At 42.0% G+C, this 16,191-nt stretch overlaps 1 protein-coding gene across 2 annotated transcripts in view; it reads right to left on the bottom strand.

Moving 5' to 3' along the window:
• Window positions 1-2,076: 2,076 nt before the first annotated feature.
• The window catches only part of EGLN1 (egl-9 family hypoxia inducible factor 1), a 55,830-nt gene continuing 41,715 nt past the window's right edge, over window positions 2,077-16,191 (bottom strand). Inside the window, exons 2-5 of one of the 2 annotated variants that reach the window (XM_021073580.2) lie at window positions 14,774-14,893; window positions 8,612-8,748; window positions 6,249-6,316; window positions 2,077-4,642 (exon numbers count right to left, since the gene is read on the bottom strand). In XM_021073580.2, coding sequence (XP_020929239.2) covers window positions 4,578-4,642; window positions 6,249-6,316; window positions 8,612-8,748; window positions 14,774-14,893 — 390 coding nt within the window. In that variant the 3' untranslated portion in view covers window positions 2,077-4,577. The remainder of the gene's footprint in view (window positions 4,643-6,248; window positions 6,317-8,611; window positions 8,749-14,773; window positions 14,894-16,191) is intronic. The other variant, XM_021073581.2, reaches the window with a different exon arrangement.

Raw genomic sequence — 16,191 nt, 5'->3', positions numbered from 1 at the left:
ACCTCCCACAGACTCTTCACAGAAAGTACTGAAGGATACACCCCACCAGACTGAGGAAGTAAATCAAGACGGGGGACCCAGGAATTGGAAGAGCAAGAGAGGGAAGAAGAGGTCTGGAGACCAGCGGTGGGAGGAGATCTAAGACAGCCGGGCACCGGGCAGAAAGGACAGCCAGTCCAGACGACTGCGCGTTAGAAGCCACAGGGGAAAACCAAGGCATTAAGGAAAAAAATCAGCTGTGGAAAAGTCATCTCTGGCTTTTCTATGTCTCACCTTTGACTGGCACAGAGTCTAACTACCAGCCTCATCTAAGTTATCGAGTAATGACAGTAGGAGACCAGGGGACGGGGAAGTAGGCTTGTACACGGATGGGCCAGACAGAGGGGGAGGGCTGGAGAGGCTGTGTTCTTAACCTTCCGCATGGGGAAGTTAAGAGAGAAGGCCAACACGGAAGAATCAAGATGTAGCGATGTAATTTACACTATTTAGAAGGGATCGTGGAGTTCCCAGGTGGCTCAGCAGGTTAAGGGTCCGGTGTCATCACTATGGCAGCATGGGCCATCACTATACTGGGGTTTGATCCCTGGCCTAGGAACTTCCACCAAAAAAAAAAAAAAAAAAAAAAAAAAGAGAGAGAGAGAAAAGAATTGGCCACATACCCAAAGAAGTTCTTAAGAGTTAAAATCTTTTCTCAGGGAAAGAGCAGGCGGGGGCTCTTTCCTGAACAATCCTTACCAGTTGATTTTGCTACATGGGCGTTTGTAACTTTCACTTGAAAAAAATGTAAAGGTATTTTACAGGAGACCATAGAAATACAACAATTTCAGCAGAACAAGGCCTTATTATGTCAATGAAAGGAGGACCTCATCCAGTCACTCCTTAGCCAGTAACCTCTGTGACACCTTGTGCAGAGTGAAATAATTGCCCACTTGATAAGAGCCTTAGCTGCCTGCAGCCGGTTAGGCTCCCCTGTACTATGAACAGGTTTATATCTAAGGGTTCTCCACTTGTAAAACTCGTCCCGTGCCCTTTATACATATCGCTGGTCCTTGAGCAGTGCCGTGGCTCAGTTACGTGCTGGTGGTCATGAAAAGACGGCATTAAAACCAACAGCAGAATCTGAGGAATGTAATCCTGATGTTCAGATGTCTACACACCTCTTCTTGAAGCAGTGGAGCCTGGGTATCTACTTTCAAAAACCCATGTCCCATTTATATGATTAAGCATTTGGCATAAAATACATGTATCACTGCTGTCCACAGCCAGGATTTGTTCTCATGCTTGGACCCCGTGCACCTTGGGCGTCATCTGTGTTTCACTTAGGTCACACGCAGCTCTGTAAGAGTTTTGTCCTCATTCTCAGATGAAAGAAGCTCTAAAGAGGACCCGATTAAAGTGGTTGAACCAGAACTCAACAGGTTTGTCAATCCTATCTATGCTTTCTACTTTACCACCAAATTTAATTCATCTTCATCCCTAACTCAACTGCCCTCTCCTTTAATCCACCTAGCTATATAGTTCAGTACAATTTTCCAAATGCCCTGAGATAGGCTGGAACATGCCAAAAATACCATACTAAAAAATGTTAAATAAGAGATAAATGACCATGTATACTGACCTCACACTGTAAGAACGCTTTAGTTAGTCTGTGACCATACAAATTAAACTTCCTTGCAAACACACACAGGACACCTGTGACAATCAGAAGTAAAGCTGCAAAAAGTCCTTTTTGCAGCAGAGGGGTGAGTGACACAGACACACTCAAGAGTCTGAAGAGTGATTTCTAAAATCCTATGAAAAGGCCAAGAATTCAAACACTGAGAATACAAACACAGCCTGTGGATCCCACGGACAGCCCATCACTCCCGGGACGTTTCCAGAACTGTCGGACTCCCATGTTTACTGGTCTCTCTCCTTCCCCTTTAGCATTTATAACAAGTAATACCAAATGCTCTGGACTAAGCCAGAAATGTGTGATAGAAAAGCACATGACAGAAGAGCCCACTCAGAAAGTCAGTGTATGATAAAGGAGTAAAAAACAACAACAACAAAAAAGACAGCTGGAAATAAGCATAATTTTTTCAAGAACATTTATACATCTTTTTAATTAGATCAGCTTTACAAGCATCTTGAGAGCTCTTTCATAATGAAACACCGCTTTTCAAATTACATGACTTTATAGTCTATTTGTATATAAATCTTGAAATTCTTTGCCTGCTGTTGATAAAGGTCTGTGTTTTATAGCTGGTTAATAGGTTGAAGAAAAACAGCATTAGAAGCTTTATCTTTAACCAGGATTAAACACATATAGGCCACAAAGAGTTTAAAATTTTGTTTTATATAGAGTTCTGCTTGGTGACAAGTTCACGGTCCCACTAACATGAAATGAACAGATTTTAAACGGATATTAAAGAAATGGCTATCCTGATTGCTTGATCCTTTCATAACAATCGCCAAGAAACTATATCAACTTTTCCAAAAAATACAAAATTGAAGACCTGTCTGGCAAGCACGACCCACAGATGGTAGAATCTGCCATTTTGCACAACTGTGGAGACAGACACGTGAATGACACAGAGGCTCCCGGATCACACGGCGGCTGCTGGACACCTTGACAGACCAGCCTCCCATCAGCATCGGACGTCTTCTCTTAGACCTAAAGATAACAGCAACAGCGCTCTTGAGTCATGGCCGGAAGGCAGCGCCTAAACCAGGCGGCGGAGACCACTAGCGCTCCTGGGGGGCTGGGGGGTGGGGGGTGAGGGTGCCGCTGGCAGGGGCACTTTCTGTCAGGATGTTACCTTGTGTTACCTGGAGGAGCAGAGGAAGCGAAACAAAACTGCACGAGGGCAGAAGGAAAACAACATCAACTGTAATGCTCTCCTGCAAGTTCTGCTGAGTGAGACCACAGTCCTGGACCTTTCATCCCGCCCGGAGTCCACACTGTCGGTTCACTGAACAACTGGTTTTCATGTTTTACATGAACAATAGCAATCTTTTAATAAAAATTACTGAGCTTTCCACAGAAAAGGTCTCTAATTGAATACAAACTGTCATAAGCTGAAATATACAGAAGTACTTCTGTACACTCACATTATTTTGGCAGAGAAGATCAAGGACAAAGACAGAGAACTGAAGTGGGCAAGGGCTTACAGTCGTAATTCATGCAAACTGTGGATACTGCCCTTTGGGCTTTGCTAAAGAGCCTAGGAAATTCAAATTGAAGACACCCATCCTAATTCCGATGGCAAAGTACCATCTGGTAGGCCTTGTGTGATTCTGTAGTTTTCCCGCCTTTTTTTGTTGTTGTTTTTTTGTTTTTCGGAAAAGTAAAAAGGAAAACTCACAAAACATGAAAGTATGTTTTTTTGCTTCGCTTTTTTTCTTTTTTTTTTTTTTTTCTGCTAAACCTACACTTTCAGTCCTGATAGAGAGGCCGGGTCACGCGTGGGGAATGGTCAGCCGCGGTCTGAGGGGTCGCTAACGTTACGTCTGTGGTAACACAGGTCCGTCTGGATGTGCGCAGGCTCCCCTGGGTGCCGCCCGACAGAAACAAGGTTCTGATCTGCGGATCAGACGGGCACGGGAGTAGGAAGAACACATAACAGCAAAATTAAACGGACAATCAACTTGACGGGAAGCAAAAGGAAAAGTCTTAGGAATGGGGACAGTAACTTCTATGTCTATAGGCTTTACCTGAAAGCATAAGAAAGCCCTTTACCTTGGGAACTTGATGCAGAGGATAACCTCAGGTTCATCGAGTGCCAGCCACTTTCGTTTTTTGTTTGTCTGTTTTTTTAAATGTAACTTAAAGATAAAACCTTACTGTGTATTTTTTCTTATACAACAGAAACTAAAAGTAATTGGTAGTAAATGGTGACGGTTTTACTGTTGTGTTACTATTAACAATGTCAAAAACAACAAGAGCAGCAATCGTTAAAAGAGTTCAAATTAGTGTAAGACAAGACAAGGAAACAATCTGACTTTTCGGTTGGTGATTAAAGTGCTCCTTTTCTTATTTTAAGTAAAAAGAGAATCAAAGTAATCATCAGTCACTGGCAACAATCATTAGAAGAGGTCTTTTAGGGCAAAATTTAATAGTACGAAGAGGTTTACAAAAATAGATTGATGCTATTTTGGGGAATAATACTGTAATTTTTTTTTCTCAATTCAGTTTTGATAAATTGTACCTGATCATACAAAAATTACTTCAAATTCAAACTTGACTATATAAAAAAGGGAGAGATGAAATGAACTCAGCTAGATGACAGATCTGGCAAAATATAAGAATGAAACACTTCTACCTAGGGCACTTATTTCACGTCCAGATGTAAATATCACTTTCAGCTGACAGCTTATATCCTTCCCATAAGCAACCGCAGGTTTGGAGTCAGTCATGCAGTACAAAGCCACAGAGTCAAAATCTTCCTTTTGATGCAACACAAAAAGTTGTTTCTGTTTCCTTAAATTGCCAACCGGCTGTCTACTTTTCTTTATCCCATGTATTTGCATTCACGAGTTAACTGAGAGCGTCATAATTACTGAAGGTGAAGTGGGGTATTGCTGGATCAAAGGCTCTATAAGACGTCTTTACTGACTGAATCGGAAGGTTTATTGAGTTCAACCCTCACACCTTTTTCACCTGCAAGGTAAAAATAAATAAATAAATAAATAAATGAGGTTCATTTCATTCATGACGAACCAGAGAGCTCCTGTTCCCGCTCCCCACTGAGTTTCTAATGGTAGGCACAGGGTTTCAACTTTGCAAACACACATCACCTGAAAAACGATCATACCTCACGTTTCCAAAAGCTACCTCCGCACTGTGTTATGATGAATGCAGACTCTCAACTAGTAAGTAAATCTTCAAAGGGGAGAACCATTCTCTACACAGATAATGACTTTTGTCTCCTTTTTATCTGAAAAGCAATTTGAATTGCTAGATAACAGCACCACTGAAAGCACATTACTAGGCTCTGCCACCAATAATGACTTTAAAATACATAGAAAATGCATGAAGCTCCAATTTTCATAGTTTTATGAAAGGGTGATGTGGGTTTACCAATGGCTCAGGAAAATAAAGCAAGTTAAATCAGTAACATGAACTTAAGCAGACTGTGGAGATACAGGGGAGGGTTAAGGAAAAGACAGGCAAGGGGTCGTCCCATGGAAAGCTCAGACCCACAGTTGTAGGGGTGGTCCACCAGTGGGGGTGACCTCTGGGAGATATGCACACTTGCCTGTCTGATTACTGATTTTTTTCTTTTTTTTTTGTCTTTTTGCTATTTCTTGGGCCGCTCCCGCGGCATATGGAGGTTCCCAGGCTAGGGGTCTAATCGGAGCTACAGCTGCCAGCCTACACCAGGGCCACAGCAACGCGGGATCCGAGCCATGTCTGCAACCTACACCACAGCTCACAGCAACGCCGGATCGTTAACCCACTGAGCAAGGGCGGGGACCGAACCCGCAATCTCCTGGTTCCTAGTTAGATTCCTTAACCACTGTGCCACGACGGGAACTCCCTGATTACTGATTTTAGCTTTGTTGTTGTTGTTGTTTGCTTTTTAGGGCCACATAGGCATTTTCTAGCCGTATGTAAGGTCTCCGGACCAGGGGTGGAATCAGAGCTTCAACTGTGTGCTTACACCACAGCCACAGCAATTCAGGATCCAAGATGTGTCTGTGACCTACACCACAGCTCATGGCAATACTGGATTCCTAACCCACTGAGCGAGGCCAGGGATCGAACCTGCGTCCTCATGGATACTAGCTGGGTTCGTTACTGCTGAGCCATGAAAGAAACTCCTGATTTTATTAGCATTTCAATTCACCCCCTTTGAATTAATTTTCTTCACGTCCACATTCAACACAGAAGACCTGGAGGATTCTTTACAGCATGGATGTTTAACTAGGGAAAGGCTATTTATTACCTGTCCTCTAAGGGGAGAATAAAGGAAGCCAGATGGCAGTGCCTAAGCGTTCAGCAGCCTGAGACCGAAAAGGATAACCACAGAAAAACTCGCCTTGTACTCGAATGATTTTCCCAGACTTCTCTGCCTCAAACTTTCCTAATCTTTGGACAATTTTGACGGTGACAGATAACAATGAAGATGACTTAAGAGAGGTCCTCTTTTAAATGAAGGATTTAAGAATCAGACAAAAACAAGGAGCAAGTCTCTGGCTCACAGAGAGGACCGTGTGGCTGGGCGGCCTCCTCCATCCAGGGTACCCTGGCCCCAAATGATTACCTGTTAGATATTTTACTTTAGCTCGTGCTCTCTCATCTGCATCAAAATACCAAACAGTTATTGCGTACCTAAAAGAAAATTTAGAATAGGGTAAGAATGATCACACTAGGGGGGAAAGGGGTATGCAAAGATCTACTAAAACTCGTAATGCCAAAGTTACGCCTAAGAATCAGAGCTGCACCCGCTGACCTAAGCCACAGCCACAGCAACATCAGATCCCAGCTGTGTCTGCAACCTACACTGCATCTCGAGGCAATGCCAGATCCTAGCCCACTGAGCGAGCCCAGGGATCGAAGCCGCAGCCTCATGGATGCTAGGCCGGTTCTTAACCTGCTGAGCCACAGGGGAATGTTTACAGTTTTATAACCTCGAATCATCAAGAAAGTTAAATATGTCAACTATGTCATGTTCTGCTTCATTTTTCTGAAAATTTCATTCATTTGGAATATCTCATTCCACAAATAAACGAAGAATCTCTGGTTTATTAAACACCACAGGGCACTCAGTTACACATTCTAGTACCAATAACGCAGAATGTGTACACACTCCAGGAAGTAAAAAGCATGTTACAAATGACAGCTCCTCAGCAGAACGGAGCAATTAGTATCCTGCAGATTCTGGCCAGTGTTCCCGGGGGATCTCACTAATCAGATGAAGAGCCAGCAAACAGGACAGAACTAAATCCTGTGACATATTTGAAGTAAAGAGTCAAGGGCGGAGTAGAGCCAGAGTCAGGGAGTTTGACACCCGGGGGAGCCGAGCCCCCAGACCACGCAGCTGCGGAGGGGCAGAGCTGAGGTCAAGGTCTGGCCTCCTAACGGCAGAACGCCTGCGGCGCTTACAAACACAGCCTCTTCTATTTCTTCAGGGGGCCCCGGCGATGGGGAAGGTGCAGAAACAAATACTTTCATATCTCTTCTGCACTTGTGCCAGTCTTTTAGTTACTTAGTAATCAGATTTCTAATATTTGGATCAAGCCCCTCCCAGAAAATAGCTGTAACCTGCCACGTGTCACTGTTTTCCTGCTGCACCCCCCCAATCCATGTACTCAAGAGAGCCCTCCTCCCCACCCACCTCTGCGCCAGACATGTGCGGCCCCACCCCCACCCCCCTTTGCCAGCACTGCTGTGCTCCTGGTTCTCTTTGGTCCCAGCTGCCACTCCGGACCCATCAATTCCAATTTTATGCCACTTTCTCCCTCCTCCAAACCCCTGGAACACTCCAGAATCATTTGGCATTTATTTACTACCTAAAATGCTTGTTCTCTCTTCATCTAGAAACCAGACCATATTCAAGAATCTATAAAAAGGAAGGTCCCTGAAAGTCAGAAAAGGCTGTGAAGAAGAAGAAGGGACAGAGACGGGCCCTGGGGTGCCAAGAGGAGGGTGAGGATGCAGGACCGCATGCCTGTGACTGGACGGGAGCCCCGGAGTTCCATCCACGGCTTCTTAGACTCTAGCCACACGATGCCCAGCCTGCTGTTTACATATGAATTAGGGCTGAAGGCAAAGTGACTCAGAAAGAGGAAGGAGAGATGACACTCTTCAGAGTGCTGGCCCGGCTCTAAGGTCATTATCAAAGCCAGCGTCTCTCCCGGCACAGCTAAGGGTATCTCACCAGGTCTAAGCACTGCATGCCCGTAATTCACTATCATAATACTCAAAGTCCCTGATAGAGTTAAAAACGGGTATTTAAAAAGGAGCACTTTTCTTAAAAACAACTATTTATTTTGATAACATCTAACATTTTAATTGTCAACATTTGAATTTGGTCATAGTACATGGTAAAAGAAAAAAAATTTAAGAACACATTAAACCTAATAGGTTTAGAAAATGAACTCTGCAGAAAAAGTGTAACGTGGAAAACACGTATTGTAAGCCTAACACATGCTTACTATTAAAGCTGAAGGGTTATTTTTCTAACATTAACTCCCACACATGGCAACCTCTTCTCTACTTTCCTTTCCCCACCCCCCGCTTTTTTCCTCTCCACTTTCATTCTGGTTACTTATCCAGCACCATTCTTCTACATCATCTCTCTGCCTCCCACTCCCTCCTGAACAGCTCCTTCCCTTCTCCATCTCATCTTTATCCCCAAGTGAATGGCAGTAGGTAAGAGATGCACAATACAAGGAGATGGGGCTGGAAAGGTGAGAGGGCCTGTGCCTCCTGCCTTTCCCCAGACCAGGAGAGGCGATGCAAAGAAACTCACATTTAGTACTATGAATCAATCTTATAAAGTTATTCAAATTAAAACCGGTTCTGAACAGGAAGATACTCATTAGAAAATGCTCAGCTTTATCCTAGGTATCCCCTCCTATCCTGCCATGCTCTTTACCGAGTTTTTCTTAAAAGGAACACTACCTTGTAGCATATGCTGGTTGTACTTCATGAGGGTTGCGACGGTCAGACCAGAAAAACAGCAGTCTATCAAATTTGGGTTCAATGTCAGCAAACTGGGCTTTGCCTTCTGGAAAAATTCGAAGTATACCTCCACTTACCTAGGAAAAGAACCAAATATGTAAGTATGGGTAACCAAGAATGCCGCAAAATTAAATTTAGGGGGGGAAAAGACCATTTCACTAAATCCAAAGTCCTCACTGGATTATTCACAAATAGATCTCAATTAACGTCTGAAGGTGAGCTGGGATTTCAAGTACATGCAATGACGTAAGGAAAAATCATCCTGTGCTTCAGGGATTTTTATAAATACTTGATCAAAAAGATGAATATTAGCGGAATCCAAAAGTCTTAAAACGACACTTGAAAGTCTGACAAACTAGGAAGCGTGTCTTTTTTATGTGTGCTGATGATGTGTTAACCTACTCTTAAAAATGTATCCATTTAAAAAATTTTTAACTTTATTTTTTTTGGCCAACTGAGGAACACGGAGTTCCCGGGCCAGGGATCAGATCCGAGCCACAGGTGCAACCTACACTGAAGCTCCAGCATCACCAGATCCTTAATCCACTGTGCTAGGCTGGGTATTGAACCTGTGTCCTAGTGCTGCAGAGATGCCACCAATCCCACTGCACCACTGAGGGAACTCCAAAATGTATCCATTTTGAATCATCTTGACTATATTACTACAAAAGCTTAAGTACTCAAAGAAATGGCTTGTTACCTTTTTAAGTTCAACAGACAATACCAACAGGGCAGTCACAGATCTGAAGGCCGCTTGTTTAAGGAAGTAAATGTATCAGTAGCAAGTGTCATCATTTATCACCTGTCACTGTGGTTGTTACTAGACCCTGTAGCTCTCCCGGCCCGGACTGGGCCTGACACACAGATGACTACCTGCTACACAACAGGACTGCATTCAGAAAGGATCGTCACTGTTTACGTTGTGGATCCCCTTTCTCTGCGGGATTAGACACACTCACCCATTCAAAGTGTGTACTGTTCTGGGACCTGCCATGGGCCCTGCGTGCAGAGTAGGGAATAATTCAGACAGCTGCTGTCCTGGTGGCAATTATACTCTGGGGGACAGGAGTGTAAAGTGAGGCAAACCCCACCCGACCCTTTGCCCTTGGAAAACTCAACTCCTAACAGGTAGACTCTCAAACGGACAGGAACGGTGATACCTGATCAAGACACCATGGAAATTGACAGAACACTGTAAACCAGCTATAAGGGAAAAAATAAAAATCATTTAAAAAAATATAGAATGAAAAATAAACCTTGACCCCCCCTCCCACCCCCCACCAAAAAAAGACACCATGGAGGCTGAGCCTATTCCTCAGCTCTACTACAGTCAGAGATGCTGTTTACCAGGCTCAGCCTCTGGTGGGTGCATTCAAGCTACGAGGTACCCTTGGTGCCTTCCTCAGGCTCCAGTGATCTCCAGAGTGACTCCCCCCGGCACTCATGTGAACACCTACACGACCTCTGCCCGGAGGGAGAGCACGCCTTCTTCCCTGCGCCCACCCTCTTCCCTTTCCCTGCAGTCATGGGAAAAGTACAAGTCAGCTGCTGAAAGTGTTGAAAAAGAGGGTAGCTGATGCTTCCGATCTTCACCTGGGACACTTCCCCGACCTGTGCCTTGGGTGGCCCTCCTCCGTGTTTCCACAGCAGCCTGTCCCAAACTGGGCATAATCAACCGGCAGTGTACCAACCAGTGCCCTCCACCACAGCCCAAAGGCCACAAGGCACACTGCCACTTCTGTTTTGTCTCCAGCAGCCAGGAAACATCTGGCACATGGCACAGCAGTGCAATCCTGCAGTGAGAGTTTTCAGTCCTACATATAAAAACACTGAGGAGATTTTCCTAATTTTAGAACTATATATTAATGACAATGGCTAGGTCATATAAAAAGATGAAAGTTTTCTTGTGGCTCAGCAGGTTAAGGATCCTGCAGTATCACTGCTGTGGCTTGGGTCGCTACTGTGGCGTAAGTTCCATCCCTGGCCTGGGAACCTCCACAACTCACAGGTAAAGCCAAAAAAAAAAAAAAAAAAAAAGAAAATGAAATGAAATAAGATCAGCCTAGAAAGAATCTAACAAAATGTATAAGAGTTGATCAAACATACTTCTAGCCTTCTAGATATTCACAAAATCTGGAAAAAAAATTTTTTTAACCAAATTTATACCAATCTGTTTTCTGAGGTGGGCTCGAGGTGAATTACCAAATTGGTTTCTTTATTTCAAACTTTGAAAGCTGTAACAGAAAACCATGCTTGTTGACATAAGGCCTCAAAATCTACTTAGCAGTAAAACTTACCTTCATTTAGAACTTGGAGTAGGACAGAGGAAATTCTTTTTTTTTCCAGAAAACGTTACATATTTTACTTTTAATTAACTGCTTGTCACACTTTTATTCCTATATTTGTTTTGTTACTTGCTCCTTTTTAAATTCTAAACTTTATTTTATTGAAGTATAGTTGATGTACAATGTTGTGTTAGTTACAGTACACAACAAAGTGATTCAGATATATACAGATATGTACATACTTTTTAAAAAATTCTTTTCCACTCTTGTTTATTACAAGATACTGAATCCAGTTCCCTGTACTACCCAGTAAAGGCTTGTTTATCTATTTTATATATGGTAGCATGCATCTGTTAATTCCATAATCCCAATTTATCCCTCCCCTACTTCCCCTATGGTAACCACAAATTTGTTTTCTTTTTTTTTTTTGTCTTTTTAGGGCCGCACCTGCTGCTTATGAAGGTTTCCAGGCTAGGGGTCTAATCAGGGCTGCAGTGCCAGCCTACACCACAGCCACAGCAACACCAGCTCCAAGCCACATCAGTACCAGATCTGAGCCACATCTGCGACCTACACCACAGCTCACGGCAACACCAGATCCTTAACCCACTGAGCGAGGCCAGGGATTGAACCCTCAATTTCATGGCTCCTAGTCAGATTCGTTCCCGCTGTGCCACAACAGGAACTCCCATAAATTTGTTTTCTATGAGTCTGTTTCTGTTTCATAAATAAGTTTAATTGGACTACGTTTTAGCTTCCATGTGAAAGTGATGACTTTCTCTGACTTACCTCACTTAGTATGAGAGTCTCTAGGTATACCCATGTTGCTGCAAATGGCATTATTTCATTCTTTTTTGACTGATACTCCAGTGTGCACGCATGTGTGCATGTATAAGACACACACATATATACCACATCCTCTTTATCTATTCATCTGTTGATGAACACTTAGGTTGCTTCCATGTCTTGGCTATTGTAAATAACGCTACAGTGAACACTGGAGTGCATCTATCTTTTCGAGTAAAGCGCTTTCATCTTTTCCTGATATTTGCCCAGGAGTGAGATTGCTGGATCATATGGCAACTCTATTTTTAACTTTTTGAGGAGGCTCCATACTGTTTTCCATAATGGCTGCACTAGTTTACATTCCCACCAACACTGTACGAGGGTTCCCTGGACTCCACATCCTCTCCAGCATTTGGTATTAATAGCTTTTTTGACAGTGGCTATTCTGACCCATGTGAGGTGGTACCTCATTATAGTTTCAATTTGCATTTCTCTAATAATTAGCAGTGTTGAGCATCTTTTCATGTAACTATTAACCATCTGTAGAAATGTCTTCTTTGGAGAAATGTCTATTTAGGTCTTCTGCTCATTTTTTGATCGGGCTATTTGTTTTTTGTTGTTGTTATTGAGTTGTATGAGTTGTTTAACTGCCAAGCCATGAAGGGAACTCCTAGTCTGAAATTTTGGGAGGGCTGGGCCTCCAGTATTACTCTTTTTCCTTAGGATTACTTTGACAACTCTACATCTGTGTGGGTAGTTCCATATAAATTTTAGGATTATTTATTCTAGTGCTGTGAAAAATGTCATGGGTAATTTGCTAGCAGTTGCATTAAATCTGTAGGTTGCTTTGGGCAGTATGACTGTTTTAATGGTATTAATTCTTTCAATCCAGAAGCATGAGATAGCTTTCCATTTCCTTGGATCATCTTCAGTTTCTCTTATCAGTGTTTTATAGTTCTCAGCATATAAAAGTCTTTTACCTCTTTGGGAGTTCCCATCGTGGCTCAGTGGTTAATGAATCCCACTAGGAACCATGAGGTTGCGGGTTCTATCCCTGACCTTGCTCAGTGGGTTGAGGATCCGGCATTGCTGTGAGCTGTGGTGTAGGTCACCGATGCAGCTCAGATCCCACGTTGCTGTGGCTCTGGTGTTGGTGGCAGCTACAGCTCCGATTAGAACCCTAGCCTGGGAACCTCCATATGCCGTGGGAGCAGCCCCAGAAAAGGCAAAAAAAGACAAAAAAAAAAAAAAGTCTTTTACCTCTTTGGTTAGGTTAAGTCCTAATTTTTTTAAATGTGATTTTATTTATTTCATAATTTTAGGTAAGCACGTTTATTGCTGGGAACTTGAGCTTTCTTTTTTTATGATTTTTATTTTTTCCATTATAGTTAATATTTATTTTTTAACGGCCACATCCACACCATATGGAAGTTCCCAGGCCAGGGATTGAATCTGAGCCTCAGCTACAACCTATGCTGTAGCCACAGCAATACCACATCCTTTGAACCCACTGTCGAATCCACACTTCTGAAGCAACCCGCACTGCGGTTGGATTCTTAATCCATTCTGCCACAGCAGAAACTCCTCTGATACAATTCTAAACAAGACTTTTTTTATTTTGCCTTTCTGACATTTCATTGTTAGTGTAAAGAAATGAAAGAGATTTCCATATGTTAATCTTATATCCTGCTACCTTGCTAAATCTGTCTATGAGTTCTAACAGTTTTTGTGTGGAGTCTGTAGGGTTTTCTATATAGAGTATAAAGGACAGAGGAAATTCTTTAAATCAGTATGGTATAAAAGGATTACTGGAGCACTGTGAGCATATCCTAAATTTTATGGACTAAGTTTTTGTGCCTTTAAGACCTGGTGGGAGTTCCCGTCGTGGCGCAGTGGTTAACGAATCCAACTAGGAACCATGAGGTTGCGGGTTCGATCCCTGGCCTTGCTCAGTGGGTTAAGGATCTGGAGTTGCCGTGAGCTGTGGTGTGGGTCGCAGACGCGGCTCGGATCCTGCGTTGCTGTGGCTCTGGCATAGGCCAGCAGCTACAGCTCAGATTCAACCCCTAGCCTGGGAACCTCCCATATGCCATGGGAGTAGCCCAAGAAATGGCAAAAAGACGAAAAGGCAAAAAAAAACAAAAACAAAAACAAAAACTTGGTAATTCCCATTTGTGTGGATATGTGTGTATTAAAGGGAAGGTGTTTCAAAGGTTATTTGGTTTTTAAAAATTAGCTTGGCTACACAAGTATGTTCACTCTGTGAAAATCCACTGGGCCATACATTAGGTGCATTTTTCTATTTTTTAATATTCTGCTTTAATACAAGTAAATTTAAAAGATTTTTTGAAAAAATCAACCAAAAATTAGGTTATACAACTTCCGATACAATGATATACGACACACTTCTAAAGTTTAAATCATTTAAACTTAAGTGAAACTCAGGTTGACATTAAAGGAATATACATTTAAAAGAAAAGAGAGTAAATGCACTGTACATTCTAATTGGTTTTATAGGATTTGTCAACATTGATAAACTTCTAATTTTTTCATAATCAAGGAAAGAAGGGATTCTACCTCCAATATTCCAACAACTCAATGCCAGACAACATCTCTGCAACAATACAAAGAATAAAATGTAGGAGTAAGTAGCAGATAATTCTTAATCATCATTTATATATTCATCATCCTCAAAAGTCATGATAAAACAAACATTCTCAGAAGTGTTTTATAAAAACTATTAAAAGGGATCTATTTTAATAAAAGATACTATTGCAAAAGTTAAATTTTGGATGAATCCTTCAATATCTGAACATTAGGGAACATGCTTTTGAGATATATTAGAATCTGTTTCACTTTAACAAGTATCCACTCCTAATGCCTGAGAGGGAAACACATCTAAGGAGAAATGTTTAACTGTTCCACATTTTAAAGACAGTCTCACCTATGGGGTATGGATCTTAATACTACTTATGAGAAAAAAAAAATACCTGTAAGAAAAAAAAAAAAAAAACTCAATTAAGTTGCCTACCTTGGCATCCCAGTCTTTATTAAGATAATATATACAAGTCACACATCTTCCATCTCCATTTGGATTATCAACGTGACGTACGTAACCTGTTCCGTTGCCTGGATAACAAGCGACCATGGCCTGTAATAATAATAATAATAATAATAAGTTTAAAAGTCCATGTATGAATAAAAAAGGAAAACAGAGCTCTTATAAGAAAGAGCTCTTATAAGAAAGAGCTCTGTTTTGGCTACTCCAACTTATGCTTAAATACTTGCTCTAAGAAAACGTGTTTTGTAGATAAGAAGAGGTAAAGATGTATGTTGCTGCCTACTAAGGACACCAGGGTAGGACTGGTGAATAATGCGAGACCTGATGAATGCTGCCTCACAGGGGTGGGAAGAGCTGAGCTGGAAGGATCAGGACTGCAGGACCCTCTTTCCTGATCCTTATTCATGTCGATGATCAAGATGAGGAGGGCTCTGTCCTGCTCCGCAGGCGATGGCCTCCCTCCCTGAGCTAGAGGAACGCCTGCATTGCTGACAGCCACCCACCCTCTCTGACACCGTCTCTGAGTGGTACCAGTTTGGATGGGCACAATTCAGAAGATCAACTCCAAACATTAACTCGTTTAATGTCGGTGATTTTTTTTTTAAAGGCTAAATGACAAATTAGTATGTAAAGAACCCCTCCTCAAATTAGAAAGAAATTCATTTTTTCACTCAGATCGTAACAAGAGATCATTCAGAAGACTGCTGGGTGTTAAGCATGAAGGTGTAAGAGAGGCCCGAAATAAAAACACCAACACCTAACATGTCCTAGAAATGTCATACATAATCTACTGAAATTAGTAAGGGTAATTTTTGGTTTTTTTTACATCTCAGGAATTATGAAGGAAAAAAATGCAAAGATGCTCAAGGTTACCAATTATTCTTGAGGTCCTTTATTTCTCTATTTCTCCATGTGCAAAAGTTAATGGATCAGTATTAATGTTAATTAATTAGTATAAGGTTATCAAATGGTAATTAAACTACATCACTAAGATAAATGGAAATGCTGATTTTTTAAATTCATATTCAAGTGATCATGAATAAGTCATTCTGTTCTATCTTTGAGAGACTAGAAAGCATCTTAAACCTGAACGCTTAAAAAAAAAAAAATCACATTTTCATAGATATCCTGGACCTACTGCTCTCTATTAGAAACAGAATCGCTGGTGAGGATTACATATGTCCGTATTTTTCCTGATTCCAGACAAACTTTAAATTCCTACTCTTGGGACCTGAGGTTAGTAATAACAGGAAGAATGATACGAATTTAGCGGGTTTAATAATATTCAATACAAGATAATCCCAGGAGTTCCCTGGTGGCCTAGTGGTTAAGGATTCAGTGTTGTCACTGCTACGGCTTGGGTTTGATCCCAGGCCCAGGAATTTCTG

This window comes from Sus scrofa, chromosome 14, assembly GCF_054392235.1.
Source record: "Sus scrofa isolate SSC_HxYL_T2T_F1_AM1 chromosome 14, Sscrofa_HxYL_maternal_Yorkshire_Landrace_v2.0, whole genome shotgun sequence".
Classification (NCBI taxonomy): domain Eukaryota; kingdom Metazoa; phylum Chordata; class Mammalia; order Artiodactyla; family Suidae; genus Sus; species Sus scrofa.
This window is presented reverse-complemented; position numbering and strand designations above follow the sequence as displayed.